The sequence below is a fragment of the Barbus barbus genome (genome assembly GCF_936440315.1).
Source record: "Barbus barbus genome assembly, chromosome: 17".
NCBI lineage: Eukaryota > Metazoa > Chordata > Actinopteri > Cypriniformes > Cyprinidae > Barbus > Barbus barbus.
Genome location: NC_136745.1, coordinates 12,584,315 through 12,606,961, shown reverse-complemented (window position 1 = coordinate 12,606,961; position 22,647 = coordinate 12,584,315). Strand labels below are relative to the sequence as shown.

At 39.6% G+C, this 22,647-nt stretch overlaps 1 protein-coding gene and 1 pseudogene across 2 annotated transcripts; both read right to left on the bottom strand.

Annotated features, from left to right (window-relative positions):
• Positions 1-5,963: 5,963 nt before the first annotated feature.
• LOC306883596 (uncharacterized protein) lies at positions 5,964-14,456 on the bottom strand (the record flags this gene model as incomplete). Its single annotated transcript, XM_079438966.1, has 1 exon — positions 5,964-14,456. One exon carries the CDS (start codon positions 14,454-14,456, stop codon positions 6,642-6,644), a length of 7,815 nt encoding a protein of 2,604 aa, XP_079295092.1. The 3' UTR covers positions 5,964-6,641.
• Positions 14,457-14,529: 73 nt separating this feature from the next.
• LOC306883594 (tRNA 2'-phosphotransferase 1-like) lies at positions 14,530-22,410 on the bottom strand (annotated as a pseudogene). Its single transcript has 7 exons — positions 22,396-22,410; positions 21,868-21,949; positions 21,465-21,634; positions 21,156-21,333; positions 20,912-20,968; positions 20,704-20,814; positions 14,530-14,552 (listed from the first exon to the last, which is right to left on the bottom strand). The product of its transcript is annotated as a tRNA 2'-phosphotransferase 1-like (transcript).
• Between the last annotated feature and the right edge of the window lie 237 nt (positions 22,411-22,647).

Below are 22,647 nucleotides of genomic sequence, written 5' to 3'. Positions count from 1 at the left end.
CTCATATAGATCCTACAGATTTACAATGGCATGAGGGTGAGCAAACAATAACAGGAACTATAACTATAAAGATAACTATAACGAAAACTATATTAGCATCTACACCAATGGTTCTGTTTATTGTAAGCGTGCACTGCTGTTTAAGGCATGGTGGATTCTGATTGGCTGTCAATGTTTTTATCAATCATAATTTCAACAATATAATTTCTCTGTGTCACTATCATAGCTGTGGTGTGGACTTCCCTGCTCTCATAGAATCAGAAAGGTTACCAAAAATACTATTAAAATCTCCTTTGTATCTTAAAATGTACTGATAACCACCATAATAAAGGTAACACAGTAGAAAGCCACACGATGAGCTTATCATAAGTTGCCTGTCCATAAAACATAGCAAATATTCTTGTACAGATGGAGCACGGGGTCATAAACACAATACAACATCTGGGTAACACACATGACACTAAAATAATGCAATAAACTAAATAACAGAAAAAGTAACACAAAACACCTTAATGCACATTACTCATAAGAAAAAATAATCAGAAACAAAACTAATTAAATATAATCATATGCGATGCGTCACACTGGAACTTCTGGGAATGTCCTTTCAAATTTCATGGTAATTCATAGTGACAGTATTCTAAAATAACATTACATATAATGCAATCTTGAAACATTTAAAGTTTTGCACCATATATGGAAAAGCAACTTAAAGTTAACCACTTAACATGTTTTCACCATACAGTGCCCTCCACTGAAGAAACAGAGGCAGTTAGGTTTTTATCTGTTGGTATTTGCTAGAATCAGTGATGCCATGCATCTGAGGGCACTGTATATGGCATGTTTTTTTCCAGTCATTTTCTATAAACATTACAATTTACAGTGTAGGACTCCTGAGCTATAAAAGAAAAATTTGAATCTCAAAAATGTAAATTAAAAAACTTAATTTCACAACAGATGCAAATCAGGATGCGTCAGTTTGTGTTGCGCGATCAATGTGGCGTGACTGGTTTGATACATCTCTGGTCTGGTAATAAATGTAATTAATTTTGTGATTGTTTAACACTGCACTTGGACTTTCATCACTAATGGCGTCATACTGACTAACTGAGTAAGCAGGGCAATATCTTAGAAAGTGATGATGATGATAAAGTGATTTGTCAACATTTGTGTGGACATAAGGAGAAAGGGAAAGAGGGAAGAAATAAAAGACAAAGAATAGAAACAGAAAAAGAAATCAAAAAGCAAATTTCCCTAACAATAACTAGTGATGTGTTCGAAGTGAGTTGATCTCACTGTAAATGCTGTCATGTCACAAGAATTCTCGGTGTTGTGTCATTATTCCAAGAGCATCGCCTATGCTACATTGGCTATAACCACTATTTCTGTTAACTATTAAAAGGTCAAAAGATCATTTATCGATCGCTGTCCCTTAATCTGTTTCACCCGAATACATCCTCAAAATTAGATTTTGAGAATAATTATTGAGAATAATCACATGCAGCAGGCCACCACCTACTCTTTCAGCTCAAGCATTTGACTTTAAATTTCTCACATGCCTTTGTGTTGTTTTATGGTGTCACCACAGAATCTCAAAGCCTTCCCCAGCATTCCTTGGGGCGGTGTTGATCAAATGCCATACTGACATCAAAGTGAGGGAGTGGGCATCTACAATAAGCAGTTTATTATTGCAGGAGGTAGGAAGAGATACCAAAAAGAAATGTGTCTATCATGCTTTCCGAGATTATCGGCTCCCTACTGATAAGGGTTTTGTAGTAGAAACCAATCGTGGGCGTCTCTAAGAATAACTAGCGGTGAAACAAGTCATAGGGCAATGAAATCACAAATACAGCAATTCTGAAGCGCTGTTCTAACATCTGGTTGTGATCAGACACTAAAACAAAATTCTTATTGAAAATCCAGACACCCTCATTTGTATTTGTAAAACATACAACTGGGGATGTGACACACATCAGGGTTCTTGAGAAAGGGTGATATCATAGATGAAGTCAGTATTTTGGATACACTGATCCAGAAGTAAAAGGGAGACATATTTTTACCCATAAGTCACCGTCAATGTGACACACTCTGCTATTTTTTGTGTCCAGTCTCCCGTTTTGCAATCTTTCTGGAACTATACTTTCAGTCTGACCTTGTGTTTTCATTTCCAATAATGAGAGATCCAGATTTGATCCCTCAGCCGTGCCGGGAAGGGGAATCCCCTCACCCGAACTGTGTCACTGGAAACAGGGTTTCACTTTTCACATGTGAATGTTACAAACACTGAATGATTAAAACCTCCTGCTTCAAAAGTTATTTCCTTTTAATTTTATGTGACTTTTACAAGGGAAATAAGGAAAATAGTTGCTTCTCCCTATCGTGTTGCCATAACACACACATACAGTAGCTTAATTTCCCCTTACCTTTGTCCTAAAATTGTTGATAGTTTAGTAGTTACATAGGTTTTATTCTCTCAACACACACAGAGGCTCTCTAGGGGCGACGTCTCACTGCGAATTCCTTCCATCCTTCAAGTTTCAGGCCTCATTGAGAGTCCAGTGTCTTGCGGAGAAGACATACCGAAAGAAGTGCTTAAGTGCTTACATAATCAAGTTCATTCAAAATATGTTCCGTATGTTCTCCAGGAAAGGGAAAGTAAATCTGTTTAGAGTAAATCAGTCAGAGCTTTAAGTTATTACACTGTTTTATTTTTCTTTATTTCCCATTTGATTAATTTTTTTTTTTACTTTATTCTATTTAACAAATGCAAATGTATTATAACAAAAAAGCAAGTGGTAATTTATTTATTCATTATTTTATTTTTACAGATGCCTCATATATTTGAAGATACATAGATATAGTTGTATTTGCATTATATAACAACAACAACAAAAAAAATTATAATGAAAAAGTTTGTTAGGTTATGTTTACTTAATGGGAACTGACTTCATACATTCACACACTATTTTAAAACAGTTGCTCAGAAAAGTAAAATGGAATGCAAATGCAATGAAATTCAGACAATTTTATGTGTGACTTATATGTCTAAAAAATTTTGGGGCCACTGTGTAGTTACGGTGGTTAATAAGTCAATGTCTGAAACAAGAATTTAAAAAATGCCTGATGCAATAAAATTTCTCTTCAGTGAAATATAAGCAGGTGAAGCATCTCAGTTGTGTATGTTTGTGGGTGTGACTGCACCACCTGCTGGTACCTCAGCAAACAGTCTATTCTCCGCCCTCTGTCGGGGTTTGGCCTGCCCACGAAAGCATTGTTTGGTTCAGTTGTTGCCATAAGTGACATGACTTGGCCGGAAGGGCAGCGGAAATATGTTTCCTAATCTCACCTGCGTACCTGATCCATCATCCTGCAGACAAGTTCATTCATGCCTATATTTCTTGGTGATGTCATCTCCGGAATGCGCCCATATATGGTTTGTCCTTCAAAGCAGAACATGGTGCAAGACAAAGTTAATATTTCTGCTCTGTTTGTGAGTAATGAGCTATTATGTAGCAATAGCATTTACTCACCTCACAAGGGCAACTGATGAGCTGCTTCCTTATGGTTATTTTGTCTGAAAAAAAATTAAAAATACAAAGCGACTAACACTACATAAATGTAAGGGACACCCCTGCCTGCAGCAACCTGAGGTTAAGTGCCACACTGAAGGGATCAGCTGTGATAAGGGTTAAGGGTTAATCCTAAATCTCACTTTGGGGGATTTAGACCTTTGTCTCTGTTAGAACTTAATTTTAAAACATTAATTTTTATATTTGTGAAGTGGAATAAGGATTTCCTACTATGATTTGAACAAATACACAGTGCCACTTTACTATACAGTAAAAAAGTATTAGTTGTGAATAAATTGGAGTACACTATAATATAACTACTAATATTACAAAACTTTTAATTCAGTGTGATTTGTTGTTTCTTTGTAATTGTTTGAAAAAAAAAAGTTCTTACATTTACTTTCAAACTATTTCCACTCAGAAATTGTTAATAAATTTTACACATGGTGTACATGGTATTTCAGTGTACTCTTGAAAATTTGACAACCTCAGTATGTCAAATTTTTTATGACCACCATATCGAAGAAAAACAAGTTAATATTTCAAGTCCATATACTTGTATAATAGATGTAAAATACCCACAATAAATAACCGAAATTAAAAAATTTGAATTGTTTCAATGAAGGGAAGGTTTGTCAAAACAGCCTCATGGCACACAAAATTGGAAACACTTCAGGAGTTTCAAAGTCGTCGGATTGGCTTAATTATACAGGATTTCTGAGAGACGTGTTTGTCGTGTTCTTTAATGTCCCGCCTGGAAACAAAACCCCATTACGAAGAAGAAAGCCATTGTGTTTACAACTGTGACAATGAGCGCTTATCAGGATCAACTAAACGCTGGATTTTCAAAAGTATGTGAAATATGTAAAGTTCTCACATAGACTCTTGAAAAAAAAGATTGGTTGCTTTACCTGCCAGTCATATGGCCTCTTGAGTGGTCCTTGGCCATTCAAGGCGGCAAAGGTTCCCAGACCTTCTGCCGTCAGTCTGAAGCTCTGGCTACGCAAGACTAGACAAGCAGATGCTTGTTTGAAATGTGAGCTACAGGAATTTGTACTTAAAACTGCATATTTTCGTTATATTTCTATAAAATTATAGACCAGGGTGGAAGAACACTTCATTTCCCATTCCCTGTTGAATTTCTCTCAATTATAATTCAATAAATTCCTCTTCCTTTAATTCAAGTTCAACTTCCGTTGGGATTTTGACAAATTCCAACTCATGTTTTGAAAGGGATTCCAATTCTTCAATTCTGCCTGACCCTGATTAACAGTCATTATCACACACAAACCTTCTGAAAGATACTGAATTTCCAGCTGTTCGAGATTAGCCCTCACATAATGTGAAATGGTATATTTAAGTTGTTGCGTCTATAAGTTCTGACTCATCGTGGAACAGCACATAAGGATACATTTATGTAAAGATCAGTCCTTGCTCTAAGACATTCTTGTTTTAATTTCCACTCTACTCCCCAATGCCTGTCTGCTCAGAGGATCCTGAATGAAGTCATGGACAGACTTGAATATCTTTGTGTTTTCAGTCAAACACCCCACGAACAGAGTCAAGGCCCTCTCCCCCACAAAGCTGTCTGCCCACACAGACACTTCCATCAGCCTTTCTTACAGTATGATCAGACATGTCAGGAAATCAAATTCAGTCATTTATGGGTGCGGCTGCAATTTGGGAGTAGGGAGAAGACTGTTTGCTTGAATAAGTGGAAAAATTTCCACAAAACGTCACGGCTAAGGCCATGGTGGTCCATTATGTCACATCGGCCATGCTGAACACCCAAATAAAAGAAACACCCGTAGTTCACACCAGTCAAAACAAGTACTACTTGGCAAACAGAATGATCCCAGAGTTGATGGAAATACATAAAAAGTGGTCACATTATCTATTTACAGATGGATCTAATTGAATAATGACTTATTATTAGAATGGCTATAGCATTAGGCCAGTATTTGTTTCATTCTCTTACAAAAATACACACTATACTCATGCACATCCTTAAAAGAAAGCATTAACTAGGATGTTAGACCTTGTCCACTAGATGTCATCCTGAGATAAAACGACAGCCCAGCAGTGTCTCTAAACTCTTAAGTGGGTCATCTTCTATTATGTTGTGTCTGGCAAATGTGGTTCCCCCAAACTGGATGCCATGCGATTTATCAAAATGGAAACTCTTCTTTTACATCGGAGCTTAATAATGTAACACAAAATGTGACAAAAAAAAGATATATGGTAAGCATAATATTTTACATAGTGATTATATTATTATAGCAGGAATTACAGAAGTCGAAGTATACAGCTTTTAGCTTTACACTTACTGAAATAAGTCATATATTGCATTTAACATTCAATGAAGAAAAAAACACTGAGACTTGGTTTCTGTAGACAGTTATCTTTAATGGGGTGTATCTATGTGTAAAAAATAGTAAATGGCAATCTTCTGAAGACAGAAAGCATGTCTGTGATTTTAATACTCATGAACTGGTGGATCTTGCTCATCCACATTCTTTTCGTTTACCCAAATGTACAGCATCTACTTGCACGTCCCAGTGCACATCAAAGGTGTTGCACAAAGCAATTACATCATGTCATATTATGCATTTGATAAATAATGTCACTTAGAGGTGAAAACTCTGAACACTTTATTGCAGTAAAATAAATCCCTTCAGAAACATAACTATTAAGGGTGTTAAAAGAAGACACTGTTTATTAAACTCCTGACAGCTATTGCAAGATCAGGCCTACCATTGCATAAGCCTGGACTATACAAGGAAAGTTAAGGACTTGTCCAAATGATAAAATGACAACCATGATATGTCAATTGTCAGAAAAAAAAGAAAGCAAAGCTGTTTTGGGTCTTCTTGAGGAGTTAACACTGTGTCTTTCACATTAAATGGTTAAATGAAATAAGCAGGAAAAATATGGTTTCAATCTTAGTCTTGTAACTGAGTAGCTACAACTTTTGACTAGACATTTGACGTTTTTATATCCCACTTATATTAAAAATGCTGCCAACTAGAACATATTTCAAATTTAAACAGACCACATGTATCCACTGATGTTTCATGCTCTTCGTCCCCCTAAAGGAGGCATGCTTGATGGCTTGTGATAGCATTCTGAAGGGGTTGCATTTGGGCTTGCATTCATCCCAGTGGGGATGTAATATATGCTCTCTAGATAGCTTTGATCCATCGATGAATGGGCTTTTGGTTCATTTTTTGGCATCTGGCTTGCAGGGCTTCCATACCTTAAAGAAGTCTGATGAAGTGTGGTGGGCACAGGAGGTGGCTCCGGATGGCGAACTTGCGGGGCACTACCTGAGATTGTTGGGTAAGATGGCACTGCATAAGGCAAATACTGTGGTGCATACAACCCAGGACTGTGCAAAGAGGAGTAGGGCGGTGCAGCTGGTGGATATAGCCCTGAATGGGACATTGCCTGCTGTGGTATGAGAACTTCCACATACTGGCCCAATTCAGGATCAAATAGCATTTTTCTGAGTGGTTGCATTGGTACCTCAATGTAGAAGTATTTACCAGTCTCAGGATCAAGAAGGACACGACGAGGACCTTGGCCACAGCTGAGCCCACTTGCATTCTCTGGATACAATACACCAGCGCCACCTGGACCTTCATTTGCATAATCATGGCCAAAACATGGTGGCAAATCCTGGGGATTAAACAACTGAGGCCTGGGATCCAGAGTAGACATGTTAGCTGAATGAGAATACTCATGATAGGGAGCAGGACCTGCTGCCTGAGGTGAAGGGTGATTGGCTGGGCGTCTATCTGCATGCAGCCCAGAAGCTGGTGGATGGTCATCACCATATGATTGTGAGTTTGAAACAGGACAAGCTCGTGGGTTGTGTAGGGGCTGAATCAAAGCTGAGGCATGGGGTATTGTAGTATTGGAGACTGATAGACCATCTGGTCTGAACTGATGAGGACGAACTTGAGCTTGCGGAGGAGCTCCGGGACAGGTAAGGACTTGGCCTGGAGACCGAGAGGCTTCTGGTACCCGTTCCTGTGGACTGTTATTGGGATGTCCTTGATGCGAATGAGAACTTGATGAGCAGGAAGATTGCTTAGTTGTTGGATGATACCTGCATGACCTATGTGGGGGTAAGTCTGAGAGCCTTAGCGGGCTGAAACTCTCTCGCTCATCATAGCTGGGAGGATCATCTGAAGCGTAGAAAAGATAGTCATCTGTGTGAAAACGATTATTAGATGATGCCCTTGCCACAGATGGTGTGTGGTGAAGGGCTTGTGGTCCTGATGGGTTAGAAACAAAGGAACTATCTAGCATTGACTGGTCTTGACTGAATGATGGGGTCTGCTGCTGGCAAGTGTTGGTTGTTTGCAAGAGAGCAGAAGATTGCTGTTGATCCAGACTGGCCAGTGTCTTTGTGGTGGATTTTTGCACAACACTTGGAGTTGTTGTGACTGGGATGGATGGTGGTTTGCAGCTTGAAACAGCTGATACAGCCAGTCTTTTTTTATCTCTTGATGAAGTCTCGTTTGATTGATCCTCGTGTGTCACTGTTGATGGTGTTTCATTTTTCTTTGATTCACTACTTAACATTGTTTGCTGTTTTATAACAGACGATGCTTGAGTATCTGCTTTTGACGGGTCACTTGACACTGACTTAATTTCTGCAAATGACTGTTTATAGCTTGATTTTGGTGGCACAAATGGCTTTAGTCTATCAGTGGATATTGATCTCACTTGTATGGGTAACTCAATCTCTTTTGATGCATTCACTGGCGTGGCATTATTTTTTGTACTGCTTGAAAAAGACCTCACCTCTGGCTTGCCAGATGTTGCTAAATAAGTTGGAATTTGTGTCATAGTTGTGGTGGCAGTTTTCTTTTTTTCTCGTTCTTTTGTTGAAGGTTCTTCTGTCAGTGTTCCCTTGAGACTCTCACTTGGTTGAGATGTTCTTGACGAATCGTTGACAAAGGCTGTTGGATTGCAAGGCAATGATGCATTTTCTATCTTTACTTGTGCTTCACTTGAAATGCTTTCTGATAAACAAGCCTGTACAGGAACCTCAAGCCTGTTGACATGTTTAGCTGTAGCACTTGCACCTTCAGTGAGAACATCACACACTCCAATGTCAGCCTGCATCCCTTTTTCTTTCAGTAGCATGGATACAGAGTGGCTGCTGCTTGCAGCTTTCATTTGAGTAGACTCAAGGATTGTAGGGGAAACGGCCTTTGTCTTGGATGTGCAATCCTGTAGAACCACCAATGCAGAAACTTCTCGCTCCTTACTTGGGGGTCTAGGGGGCATTTTAGAACTCTGATCACATTGAATGTAAGATCTCTTATTGATACATTCCGATTCAGGTAATCCATCCGTGGTTGTAGAGTGAGAATATGGTGCTTTTTGTATTGACTCAGTCTTTGGCGAAGAGCCTTTGGATGTTATTTTAGTGATGTCAACATCTCTTTTTGTCTCTGCGCACACCCATGGTTGTGATATTTTTGATATGTCAACAGGCTGTTTTTCACCATGACAGTGGATTGCATTGCTGCCTGATGTTTGTTTGTCCTTCCAACTGATGGCTTTACATTCAATGAGCAAGGCTGGAGGAGTTTGCGGCAGCTTCTCTCTTTTCCCTTGAATCACTGTCTCTTCTGCAGTAGAGGTTGAATTTGATGCTTTGAAAGACAGATTGTATGTGTTTTTCACTAACTTCCTCACATCCCTAACTTTATGAATAACAGATTTTTTGTTGCTGTCATCATCGTCTTCTGTCTCTATGACTTTAGTAGATTTGGTGCTTATATCTTCTGCAGCTTTCTCCATTGCCTGAGATTCAGATATTTCTCTGGACTGTTCCAAGTCAGGGGACAGAGAAACTTTAAGAGAAGATGTCTTTTTTCCTTTGACAGAAGAAGGTTTCAACGTTATTTCTGGGGTTTTTGACATAAATACACTCTTTCCAGCCAGTTGTTCCTGGTTTTCCGGTGTCATCTGGCGCTTTTTTATGTCTCTGGTTGTCATTCTGTTCTGCATGCTTATTGCTGGTGTAGCAACAACAGGACTTGTGTTACTGATACTGGCATTTGCTGAGTCACTATTGTGCTTCTGTTCAAGGTTGCTACCTCCTCTCTCTTTCCTATCACCCTTGGCGTTTTGTATTTTGTCATCAACTTGTGGAGGGGCCACTATAGGCTTTGTTTCTTCTCTTGCAATGTTGCCAGCTATCTGAGCTTCCCCATTGTTAAAAAATGCAGGTCTTAAGAATGGCTTTGGAGGAACTTTTGGAGCACACTTCTTTGGCTGATGATGTGAAATTCTCTCCTCTCCGACAGCAAAATCTTCAGACGAAAGAGTACATTCAGAATGCTGGCTAGAGCTTAAACTATGTTTCTCCATGGTAATTGGTACACCATCAAAAAAGCTGGGCCTGACATCAGGATGTTTGTTTTTATCTCCAGATGGACTTGGGTCTGTACTTTTTGGTGTCTCTTTCTGCACATCCTGCATTTTCTTTGACAACACACTCTTGATAATACAAGATGCCATTTGTGTCTTAGGGCAGCCACCATCTAAAGACACAGACTTTTGCAAGGTCTTTTTCCTGTCATTTACTGGTGAATCTGGCACCTCCTTGGAAACTTCCTCTTGCACAAAAGCTGGTGTGCTATGTTGACGAACAAGTGCGTCTTTTGAACGTCTATATGTGGAGGGTGAATTCAAAATATTTTCATAGTTTCCTTTATGTTTTGATTCATCTGTGTTCCACCTTAACAGCTGGATCTGCCTTTTAGGTACTGTCCTCTTTCCTCTACTGAACTCTTCCTTGCTCTCTAATGCAACATCCACACACTCAAAACTCCCCATTTCAAAGCGTTTGTTTGGGTCCAGGCCGTCACGGGGTAAAAAAGACGAACCATCATTTTCATGTAACGCTGAGCCACGTAAGTCTGCGTAGGTCATCCATCCAACAGCACCAAGGCTGTCTACAGTCGATGGCTGTGAAACATTTGTAGATGACCTGTGGCTTGAATTATACACATCCAAATAATCCACTTGAGGACTAGATAGGCTTCTGAAGGCTAGATCTGTAAACCACTTTACTTCATTGTCTGCTTCATCAAATTCACTTCCCATGCTGGAGGTCTCACCAGTACATCCAGGAGGAAGAAAGCCTGTGCTGCTGTATTTACCCTGGGCAGCTGACTGGAGCCTCCTGGCGCCAACCTTGCTCTCTTGTTGTGAACCCTGAGCTCTGAGCTGACTCTGTTGCTGCAAAGTTGTTGGGTGCGACTCAAAATAACAGCGAGCTGGAATTCCTGACTTTGGGTCTCGACTTGAGAGAGCTGGGCTGTGGCCTGCAGGCCCTTTTCTATTCCTGGCACTGAATGACAGCTCAACCTGTTCCCCTCTGTAACTACTCTCTCCCATAGTCTCCTCCCCCTCTCCCTCCTCCTTTCCACTCTCCTCTTTTTCCCTGCATGGCTGCCTGTCAAATTCACCACCATTGTCCCTACTGATAACCCCTGGGCTTTCTCTTAATGCTACAGGCACTTGGCTAAGCCTATTGTCATTGCTTGGGGAATCATTTTTCAACATTTCTGTTCCCTTGTTTCTATCAAAAACCACAACATGGCATTGTTTCTTCTCTAAAGATGCCACTGGCTTCGGCATAGATGCATCCAATGGACGAGGGGAGGTTGGTGTTCCACAGAATATTAAATCAGTTGTGTTGTCAGCGACAATTTCTTGACTTTTCTCAATTTTTATGGTGGACGATCCAGAATTTGAGGTTTTGAAGGTTGAATCTTGCAGTATCTGAACTGGTGGTCCACTGCCTTTACATTCATCTGGGACAAATGCAAGGCTTTTGAGGGTCTTTGTGTCAGCATGGTCATCAAAAGAATCAAAATGGTCTATTGGGTTAGCGATAGGATGACTAACTCCATCACAGATTATGGATAAACTCAGATTTTCTGCCTTTTCAAGAATGATGGAAGGCTCAGGTTGAAGATCAGAGGATAGCGCTGTGTGTTTGGTATGGTCTGATGTAGCTGATGAGGGCCTTGATCTACTCTCTGGTGTTGGCAAAAAGTTCCTTGAGCTAGGTAAGACAGAGGTGTAATTTCCAAAAAGATAAGTGGAAGTTTCAGAAGAGTTGCCACAGACATTTGTCTCTACTGCAGGTGATAGTGCTAAATCTTCGGTTGGTGTAACGTTATTTGTGATGCCTGGAGAGTTTGTATTTTGTGGCAGAACACTATATGGAATTGTTTTGATTTCAGGTGAGCAGGTAACTGATCTCAATTCCAATGAAGGGGCTGGGGAATTGGGCTCTGGTGTAAGGTAATTTTCTCTGCTGTTTGGAGTGGAGGTAATGCTCCTTAATGCAGGTGTGGAATCTCTACTACATGTTGGTGTTGCTGTGTAATCAGTTCCTGTGATGGCAGGAGAGGATGGTAGGTCATTAGGTTCCACTGAAAAAAACATTCTCTTATTTTTAGGTGATGGGCTGATGGTATAACCCATCGGTGAGTGAATTATTTCAGGTTCTGGTGAGTGAGCTGGAATGGAGTGATCAGAAGAGGAGTGCATATCACTATGACCGCAAGGGGAAGATGTTGAGGCATCAGGTTCAGCTGAATAAACCCCTCTCTCATTTGTAGGTGATGGACTGATGTTGTAACATGGAGACGAGTGAATGATTACTGGTTCTGAGTGATCAGGAGAAGAGCAAATATCCCTGTAATCAATTCTTGTGACTACAGGGAAGGATGGCGAGTCTTCAGGTTCTGTCGAAGAAACTATTCTCTCATTTGTAGGTGATGGGGTGATGGTGTAACCCATGGGGGAGTGAATCATTACTTGTTCTGGTGAGTGAGCAGATGCTGAGTGATGAGGAGAAGAGCATGTTTCATTGGTCTCATGTGATACAGAGGAGGATGGTGAGTCTTCAGGTTCAATTGAAGAAATTATTTTCTCATATGTAGATGATGGGCTGATGGTGTAACCTACAAGGGAGTGAATCATTACTTGTTTCTGTGAGTGAGCAGGTGTTGATTGATCAAGAGAAGAGTAGGTTTCATTGATCTCAGGTGATACAGGGAAGGATGGAGAGTCTTCAGATTTGACTGAAGAACATATTTTCTCATATGTAGGTGATGGGCTGATGGTGTAGCCTACAGGGGAGTGAATCATTACTTGTTCCTGTGAGTGAGCAGGTGTTGATTGATCAAGAGAAGAGTAGGTTTCATTGATCTCAGGTGATACAGGGAAGGATGGCGAGTCTTCAGATTCGACTGAAGAACATATTTTCTCATATGTAGGTGATGGGCTGATGGTGTAACCTACAGGGGAGTGAATCATTACTTGTTCCTGTGAGTGAGCAGGTGTTGATTGATCAAGAGAAGAGTAGGTTTCATTGATCTCAGGTGACACAGGGAAGGATGGAGAGTCTTCAGATTCGACTGAAGAAAATATTTTCTCATTTGTAGGTGATGGGCTGATGGTGTAACCTACAGGGGAGTGAATCATTACTTGTTCTTGTGAGTAAGCAGGTGCTGAGTGATCAGGAGAAGAGCGGGTTTCATTGATCTCAGGTGATCCCAGTCTTTCTCTTCCATCTATGGATGAATATACCAGTCCTCTTGTTTCAGTAGAAATGTCAGACACAGTTAGGGAATCTATTTCCACATTATCACTGGTAGGCAGTGTAGATATAGATAAAGTAGCACCATAAGTGTCCTCAAAGTGTGGAGTCTCTGATGTGTTCCTAACTTGAGTTGGACACAAATTCAGCAGCTCAGGTGAAAATCTACCTGTGGATGCAAGTGTGGAGGTAGTTTCCCTGGTAGTTACAGGGTAGGTAGGGGTTAATCTGGGTTCTGGCATGACATTGGGTATGGGTAGAAAGTTAGTATCTCTATTTGAAGGTGAAGTAGACATTTCCTGTATAAGGCTGCAATCTGTTGGAGAAGGGTTTGACAGTTCTGATGCAGAGCCACTGTTCATCGTCCCTTGTGCAAAGAGAATGTTTTGCTCTCGTGGACTACAATAGATCATACTCTCTTTGTCCTCAGAAGACATCACATCATTTTGTTCAACTGGAGATACTGCCAAAGATTGACAGTCTGACTCAAATATTTGTTTATCTAAAAATGGGCTTGTACTTAAGTGCTGAGGTGTTGTAATAATTCCTTCTTGCTCAAAAACAGCAGGTTCTTTCTTTTCTGAAGAGGAGGATTTAGGATTAGAAGGTTCCTTTGCTGGATTTATCAGGGTGGTAGCTGGTGTTGAATTCACATACGGTGGTTCAGATGCATTTGTGATTCCCGTTTCATACACTGGGGCAGTGATTACTGACACTTGGGATTTTTCCCAGTTATCTGAATGTGAAAGCAGGTCATTATTATTGACTTTGGATGCAGGTGGTGTGCAGTCTAGTTGGTTAAGTCCATTTTTTGAATCAGACAAGATGGGTGATTTAGCTGGTGGTGAACGTGATTCCCTGGTCTCAGATGTGGAAAAATCCGGTGTATTTTCTGGAGAAGGTGTGTTGTAAGTGACTTCAGCGTTGTCGCTTAAATCAGATCCATTGGCAGTGTGATAAGATCCTGAAGAGTCATTGGCATCATCTACTGGAAAAGACTGATCCACTTCTCTCCTGATAAATGTGGCAGAGGCGGGGCTACTGGAAAGTGATGAAGACTCGCGGTCATCCCCAAAAATGTCACACAGGCAAGTTGTTTCAGATATGGCATTATGATGGCTGGGGATTGAAGTGATGTCAAAGATCTCCACACGATTTGGCCCTTCACGACTCTGCAGGTTGAACGTGTGTGGAGCACTGCGAAGAAACGAGTAGCTGTCGCCCTCTAGAACCAAGTGTTCCATTTCTTCACTTCAGATACCACAGACATTGGGTTTTCTCACTTGGCCTTTTAGAAATGCATGAACTGGTCACTCATCAGTTGTTGAATGCTTTCAGAGCTGCAACATCAAAAGAAACAATCATGAAGTTACTATAAGAATTAAATAATTCTCATGACAAATACTAAAATTTCTATGGAAATATTTTCTTGTAAGCTTTATACAAAGTTTCTGAAAGCAACTGTCTATCAGAAATTATAGCTACTTGAAACAAATGTGTCTCTTCCAAATAACATACAGTTTACAGTTTGCTTATAAAAAAAAAATAATAATAATAATAATAATAATAGTAATGGTGAACAGGATTACTTATAAGATTACAGGATTACTGTTATGACTACTGATAGATATAAATCAATGCAAACTTACTGATGCAAAAATATATACAGTAACTTTGCTGGTGTTAAACGTGTTACAACACACATGCAGAAATCATATTCACATAAAAGTCATCAGATATGATACTTGCCTTTTTCTGCTGTTTTCCATGTGGCCAGTTTGAATGAAACAACCCCTCCAAAGAGCATTCACAGGCGACAGTTATGCACTGTACCATGAGCTGTGAATGAGGCTCCAACTGGGGGGGTCCAGGTTTCCTGTGAGTAGCCAAACTGACCCTTCATCAAACAGGCACAGATATGTCCAGCCCCTCAAGCGAAGTCCAAAAAACTCTACGACTCCTGTACCGTTAGCCCTGTCTGAGCTCGCAGACCCTGGCTATTTCAAACATTAATTGACACCGCTTTTTAAAAAAAGAGACACAAGAATGCACAAAAAAAAGGACAGGATGAACCTGACCTGACACTTTTTTAATCATGCTTGGACGTAGGTGCATGTCTCTGCCAAGTTTAATAGGGTGTTACAGCTAGGAGCAGGTGCTGCGATAGGATAGACGGAGTCTGTGAATGGAATCCGACACACTAATTTTAGACCTCTTCTATCAGGGGAAACTTTGCTTTGAGAGTCTGCCTAGAGATGATAGAGGTCACAAAATGGTAGTTTTACAAAATACACACCAACTGAACTTTAGATTGCAACATCCAGCTCTTGAAAACTCTTCCTTATACCTAAAGAGTAAATAAATGAAGACTACAGCATAGGTAATTCATCCTGAAAAACTGCAATAAGTTTTTTTTTCTTTTATAAACATAATTTTGGGAAAGTTTAGCTTGAAAATGCTGACAATTGAAAATTATTTCAATAGAAAAAGGCATAAAATATAACCTAATGACCACATGAACTTCTTGAGCTGTCTTCTTTCCACATTTTACTGCCCTTTGTTCGGTGCATCAAAGTAAATTTATTTCATGTGGTTACAAACTAGTCCATCGTCTTATGGGGAAAGAATGCTGAGCACTTCTGCGATGCGGGGATTTAGTGTTCACACCACACTACTGACAGAAATCCAAAAGCACAGCAGCTTGATAATACCAAGAATAGGTCTTTGATCAGCTCATGGACAGTCAAAACAGAATTCTGAATGACCATGAATTAAAGCTACAGACTTGCATTCTCATGGCGCCACCTGACATTTAATACCTTTGGCTGAAAGGTTGTGTGCTTTTACAGAACAGAAACAGGATTAACTACACAGACGCCAGCACAAAAACACCAAATAAGAAAAACTAGTGTGTTATTTGTCTCTAGCACACTGTTATCTAGCACACTGTACATAAATAGGCTTGCAGAAATCCCCCTGCAGAAACATGACACATTTCTATCTTGAGCTCAGTGTATTTAGATATTCTATTTTTTGACAAATATGCAGTGGGCAGAAACTGCCCCACAAATAAAACAGGTTTAGGAGGTCACTTGACAATTTGTATACAAAACAGCACGTAACATTGTAGATATGCCGCTGACTCCATAATATATGTAGTGCAAGAAATTCTTATTTTGTCCTTGTTTGGAGATAATAGACTTACTGAAAAATAATTGCATAGTAAAAAGTGCATTTCAATGCATTAAATCAAATACTGCACTGCCACTATTCCCTTAGTAATTTCCTGGATAACATCATGACTCAATCTAACAAAGCATATTCACTCACTACTGTCCAACTGCACAGCAGTTTTATAAAAAAAAAAAAAAAAGGCCATCAGTCCTTGTCTTCCCATGAACCCTTCTCAAAGTTCAGTTCAGTTTATCTCAATTATTTCAATGTATATCTTTCGATCTTAATAATATATCTAAATTACGACCTATGTTCTCAATGTCAAATGCAGAAACATTAATTAATGCGTTCATGAGCTCAAGGCTATATTATTGGGTAACACTTTATTTTAGGGTCTCTTAACTAGTTGCTTATTAGCATGCATATAACTAGAATATTAGCCACTTAAAGTGAAAGTGACGTGACATACGGCCAAGTATGGTGACCCATACTCGGAATTCGTGCTCTGCATTTTAACCCATCCAAAGTGAACACACACCCCGAGCAGTGGGCAGCCATTTATGCTGCCCGGGGAGCAGTTGGGGGTTCAGTGCCTTGCTCAAGGGCATCTCAGTCGTGGAGAGAGCACTGTACATATATTCACTCCCCCCCCCTACAATTTCTGCCGGCCTGAGACTCGAACTCGCAACCTTTGGATTACAAGTTGGGTAACCATTAGGCCACGACTTCCCCACAAATTATTAGTAGTAAATATAGCTGCAAGCAGCAATTACGGGGCCAAGCACTACAGAAGCAAGCATCAGACCAACTGCAGCAATGAGTAATTGAAGCCATTTTAAGATTATTGTTGTCCAAATGGCTGAAAAATCATTTAAAACTACTTGTAATATGATTGAATGACTTTTGACCAACAGGTGGCACCTCAAGTGTCATTTTTGCATCATGCCTCAAATTCGTTGCTGCAAAAACGGTTTTGTCTATCAACACAAAATCCATAACTTTTTGTCAGCATGGTCTGAAGATGATATGATTCAGTTTTGGTGAAAATCGGACCGACTGTCTAGGAGGAGTTCGAAAAAGTAGGTTTTCAGTAGGAAATCAAAATGACAGACAGGAAGTTTAGCTGACTATGGCAACGTTGGTATCACTGTTCTCAGCAAGACCCAATGAATCTATTAATACCAGTCTCATTACAATAGGCAAAATTCACAGAAAGCTATTAGCATTTTTAAATTTTATTGTAACCTTTGACCACAAGGTGGCACTGTCTCAAAACTTTGAGTACTTTCAAGTTATGGTCTCGATGGTACATACAAAGTTTCGTAATTGTACACCAAGGCATTCGAAAAATATAGCATTTTTTATCATAATACTCTATTGTAGTCAATGGCAATTTAATGTTTTGTTCAATTATAGCACCGCCAAGAGGCAAAATCCCACCAAATCGTTTATGTCTGCTTAGAGTGTGCCCAAACATATGTGTGTCAAATTTGGTTTAAATATCTTATTTTGTTTTGGAGTTATAGACATATTTGTATATGAGTAGATGAAAAATGACTGACTGCCGACTTTGTTTGCATTTTTGTGCCGCTTGCTATCAAGATTTTTGCAATTGGGTTAATACTTTTATTTGGGACGCTATGTTTCCGAATTTCCTACGGTGGTTTCGTGTCGATCGGAGTAACGGTTTCTAAGATATTGGCAAATGTTTTTTAAGCGCTAAAATGCAACATTGCACAAACCTTAAACCAAAATCTGGCAAGTTTGGCATTGTTGGAGTCGGCAAGGATTCAGGAGTCTAAAAAGGTAAATCCCGTGAAAATAAGTCAACCCCACCCAAAGTTATAAGCATGTGAATATTTGATTTTACCACTAGGTGGCGCTGCCTCAAAACTTCTGAGGCTCCTTCAGGGCATCGTGCTGATGACCCATACCAAGTTTCGTAACAATACGTCAATGTGTTCGTACAATATAGCATTTTACTACAAAATTCGAAATGGCTGACATGGGAAAATATGGTTGGACTCGGCATGATGCACCGAATCTAAAGAGACCAGTTTTGTGATTTTTGGCCACACCATTCACAAGTTATAAGCAAAAATATGCATTTTTCATATCTCCTGACCACTAGGTGGCACAGCGCCGAAACAGTGCAGGTAGTCTCAGATCATGCTTGTTATAACACACAACAAGTTTGGTCTCAATATGCCAAACCGTTGCAGAGATATAGCCTCAGATCCATTTTTGAGTGCTTTTCGTAGAATTCGTTTGCGTGTTATTCAAGAACGGTTTGACTAATCAACTTGAATTCCATAACTTTTTGTCAGCATGTAGATGATCTGAGCCAATTTTGGTGAAAATCGGACAAACCGTCTAGGACAAGTTCAACAAAGTAGGTTTTACGAACAATTGAAAATAGCAAAAAAACTAAAACTTACAATTTTTGAATTTTAAGAACTCGACTCAGCTTGAGCCAAGGATTCAGAGGAAAATCATTTTCATTTTGTGGCTTACGGTTCAAAAGTTATTAGCATAAACATGAGTGAAATTTTGGACAAGTGGTGGCGCTAGAGAGTTTGAGATAGAAACTCCAAATTTGCTGTGGTTAGTATTGACACTATCCTCTATCAGTGTCCCAAATTTTACAACTTTCCCGCAAGCGGTTCTATGGGCTGCCATAGACGCAATGGCGGAAGAAACGAAAAGAAGAATGCCAACGGATACAATAGGTGCCATCGCACCTTTGGTGCTTGGCCCCTAATTAAGCACATATTAATGCCTTATTCTACATGCCTAATCCTACCCAATACCTGAACTTAACAACTACCTTACTAACTATTAATAAGCAGCAAATTAGGAATTCATTTAGGGAAAAATCGTCGTTAAAAGTGAATAAGTGTTCCTTATTCTAAAGTATTACCGATTAATGTAATGCTTTATTGGGTGGTTGCTCTGCGCGTTTAATAAACAAACTCCAGCTGGTTCAAAATGCAGCAGCTAGAGTTCTTACTAGTACTAGGAAGTATGAGCACATTAGCCCGGTTCTGTCAACACTGCACTGGTTCCCTATAAAACATTGTATACATTTTAAGATCTTGCTAATTACCTATAAGGCCCTGAATGGTTTGGCAACTCAGTATTTAAGTGAGCTCTTATTGCATTATAGTCCTTCTCGTCCGCTGCGATCTCAAAACTCTGGCCATTTGATAATATCTAGAATATCAAAATCAACTGCGGGCGGCAGATCGTTTTCCTATTTAGCACCCAAACTCTGGAACAATCTACCTAACACTGTTCGGGAAGCAGACACACTCTGTCGGTTTAAATCTAGATTAAAGACCCATTCTTTAACCTGGTTTACACATAATACACGATCACATTTCTATAATTCAAATCCGTTAAAGGATTGTTAGGCCGCATTAATTAGGTCAACCGGAACCGGGAACTCTTCCCAAACCGGAACCGGGAACTCTTCCCAAAACTTGTAATTGTTACATTGTTAGAAGAATGGCATCTACGCTAATATTAGTCTGTTTCCTTCTTATTACGAGGTCACTGCAGCCACCCGGATCCAGTCCGTATCCAGATCAGATGGTGGATCAGCACCTAGAGATGACCTCTACAGCCCTGAACGTCAGCGGAGACCAGGACAACTAGATGAGCCCCAGAGACTGATCCCCAGTGAAGACCCGGTCTCCTAGACGGCCATCGGGACAAGACCACAGGAACCCGATGAGTCCTTTGCACAATCTGACTCTGCTGCAGCCTTGATTTAAAGTGCTGATTTTGTCTGGCCAGAGGAGAATGACACTATTTCCACACACTAAATTTCACATTGACACACTATTTCCCCGTCTAAATACTGTAAAGCTGATGTAAAGCCACCCAGCTTTATATCAAGCTGATGTAAAGCTGCTTTGACACAATTTGCATTGTTAAAAGCGCTATACAAATAATAGTGACTTGACAAAAAATTAGATGTTTTTATTTAGAAGATGTTTTTCTTAGAAACAGATATTCTACTTTAATGCTTTCAAAAGTTAAATCTCCGGTTTTTGGTTTTGAGGTAAGAAGGAGATCCTCTCCAACAGCTAATTTGGTTCAATTTCACAAGCTGAAAGAAAAAAAGCATTATTACTTAATGATTTCCTAAAATCCAGTTATCACCAATCTGCACTGCACAATATCAAATGCATACAAAGGCATATTGTAAGATTACTGGAAGTCTTTTATATTTTTACATAACAATAGATCGAAAAGAAACAAATCTTATTTTTATCAGTAACACTTGATGAGCTGGCTGTGAAAGTGACTCACGTGAGGGTTTCAGTCTTTGTGCTCGAGAGAAATAGCGCGGTGCTAACATCCCAGCAGCATCTCCAGGGGTCAAGAGTACGCTATTCTCTGACCAGAAGAACTGAATCCCATCTAAACACCAAACAGAGGGGAGAGGGATCATTACAACTTCAGATCTAACATTGTTAAACCTATTCAACTTTAAATTGGTTTTAAAAATGTTTAATACCTGACATAGCTTTCGCAACATCAATATACACAGCCAGATCGCAATTCTGTCTCATTCCTAAAAACAGAAAAGAGGCCATTTACAACTGTAAATAACCAAATAATGTATTTAAATTATATTTAAAAATCATATTCACATATTTTGAACATATAGTCTTGGTCTGGACTGCTTTCTGCTATCCTAGTTTTATTAGAATAAAATATAATTAATTAATATAAATTAATCTAATCTGAAAGTCACTCACCACTGATGACTCCGCCCTCTCCAGGAAGCCCAGGTGCCAGGTGTATGTGAGTTCTGTTCATTCTGCTGATGCCCTGACTGCGTATTGAGGGCCAGTGTTTCATATATGAGCCATGAACAGCTTCTCTTGGAGAGTCTGGATCATCAAGGCCTACTACTCTCAGCTCCAGATCTGTAACCTGAATGGGACACATTATGTAACAACATTTATCAAAGTATATGTAAACTTGTGTCAAGCAAATACCCCCGTGACCATGTCCAATTTTTAAATCTATTTTTCTATTGTAGTCTTTGCATGATCCAAACCGACCTGCACTGAGTGGCCCTGATTGGCTCATATCTGAAGACGACCATCCTCAGGGTGGTTGCAAAGCTTGAATCGCTGTTTGTCGTTGGTGGTCACCACTCGCTCCACATCGTCCAGTGAAAAAGAGCGCTACTGCTGATGAGCGAGAAGTTCCTCCACAAATACAAAACCATCTGTGGACAAGGTCACATAATTACAGACAGACAAAAGGGATGATTAAAAAAACTAAATCCAAGGAATTATAATTTATGAATGAATCGTTTGTTTTCTTGCCCAACAACAACAGTAATCATCCTCCACTCACAAGAAATTACACAAAATACCTACATAACTTTGTAAGCAGACAGGGTGGGTGTACATACAATCCTTATCATCAAACATACACTTCATGGATATCATCTCTCACCCAAGTTCATCTGCAGACCCATCTTATTGGCACCATGGCGTAATGCATACGACAGAGATTTAGACAGGCGCACATCTCTGCTCTGAAAGATGCAAAATAGAAATATAATTCATAACAGTGCACAAAGGCTTTCAAAACTTTAACACAGTAAATGGGTAGTTGCACAAAATAACGTTATTAGCCTACTTTTCACACATGAGATGTGACCTGCTATACTTGAATTGTTTTAAAAAGCATTTTGTTTTTCATAATGAAATGTATAAGTTATTTTATATTTCCTATAAACTTATACTGAAACAAATACATTTTAACCTAAAATCTTGATTTTATCAAAATATAAAATTAACAAAATGACTGTTTAAATAAGACCTCATAGTAAATAATTATGGTAAAATTGTGATTACCACAGTAAATGTTTGTATAAAAATAGTAAATTGTAAGAAGACCACGGAAGTGAAGAATCAAAGTTTCTCCCTCCTCTTCTTCCTCTTCCTCTTCCTCGAGGTTGACGGTCCATTTATGACACACCCGTGACTGTATCATTCACCAACACAGCTTTAGGATATATATATATTTGGCCTACTGCAGTTACATTTGTTTCGTGAAATACTTCACATCTAAACAACTAACAACTAATATTGAAGGCTATATTTAAGCTCCTTTACCAATGCTTTCGTTGCTGAAATTCACGTGACAACCGGAACTGAGGAAACAGTGAAAGAAGCATTTATGAGCATCCAGCGGCCAGCAGGGGGCAGGAAAACACCTTGTCTGAGAGAT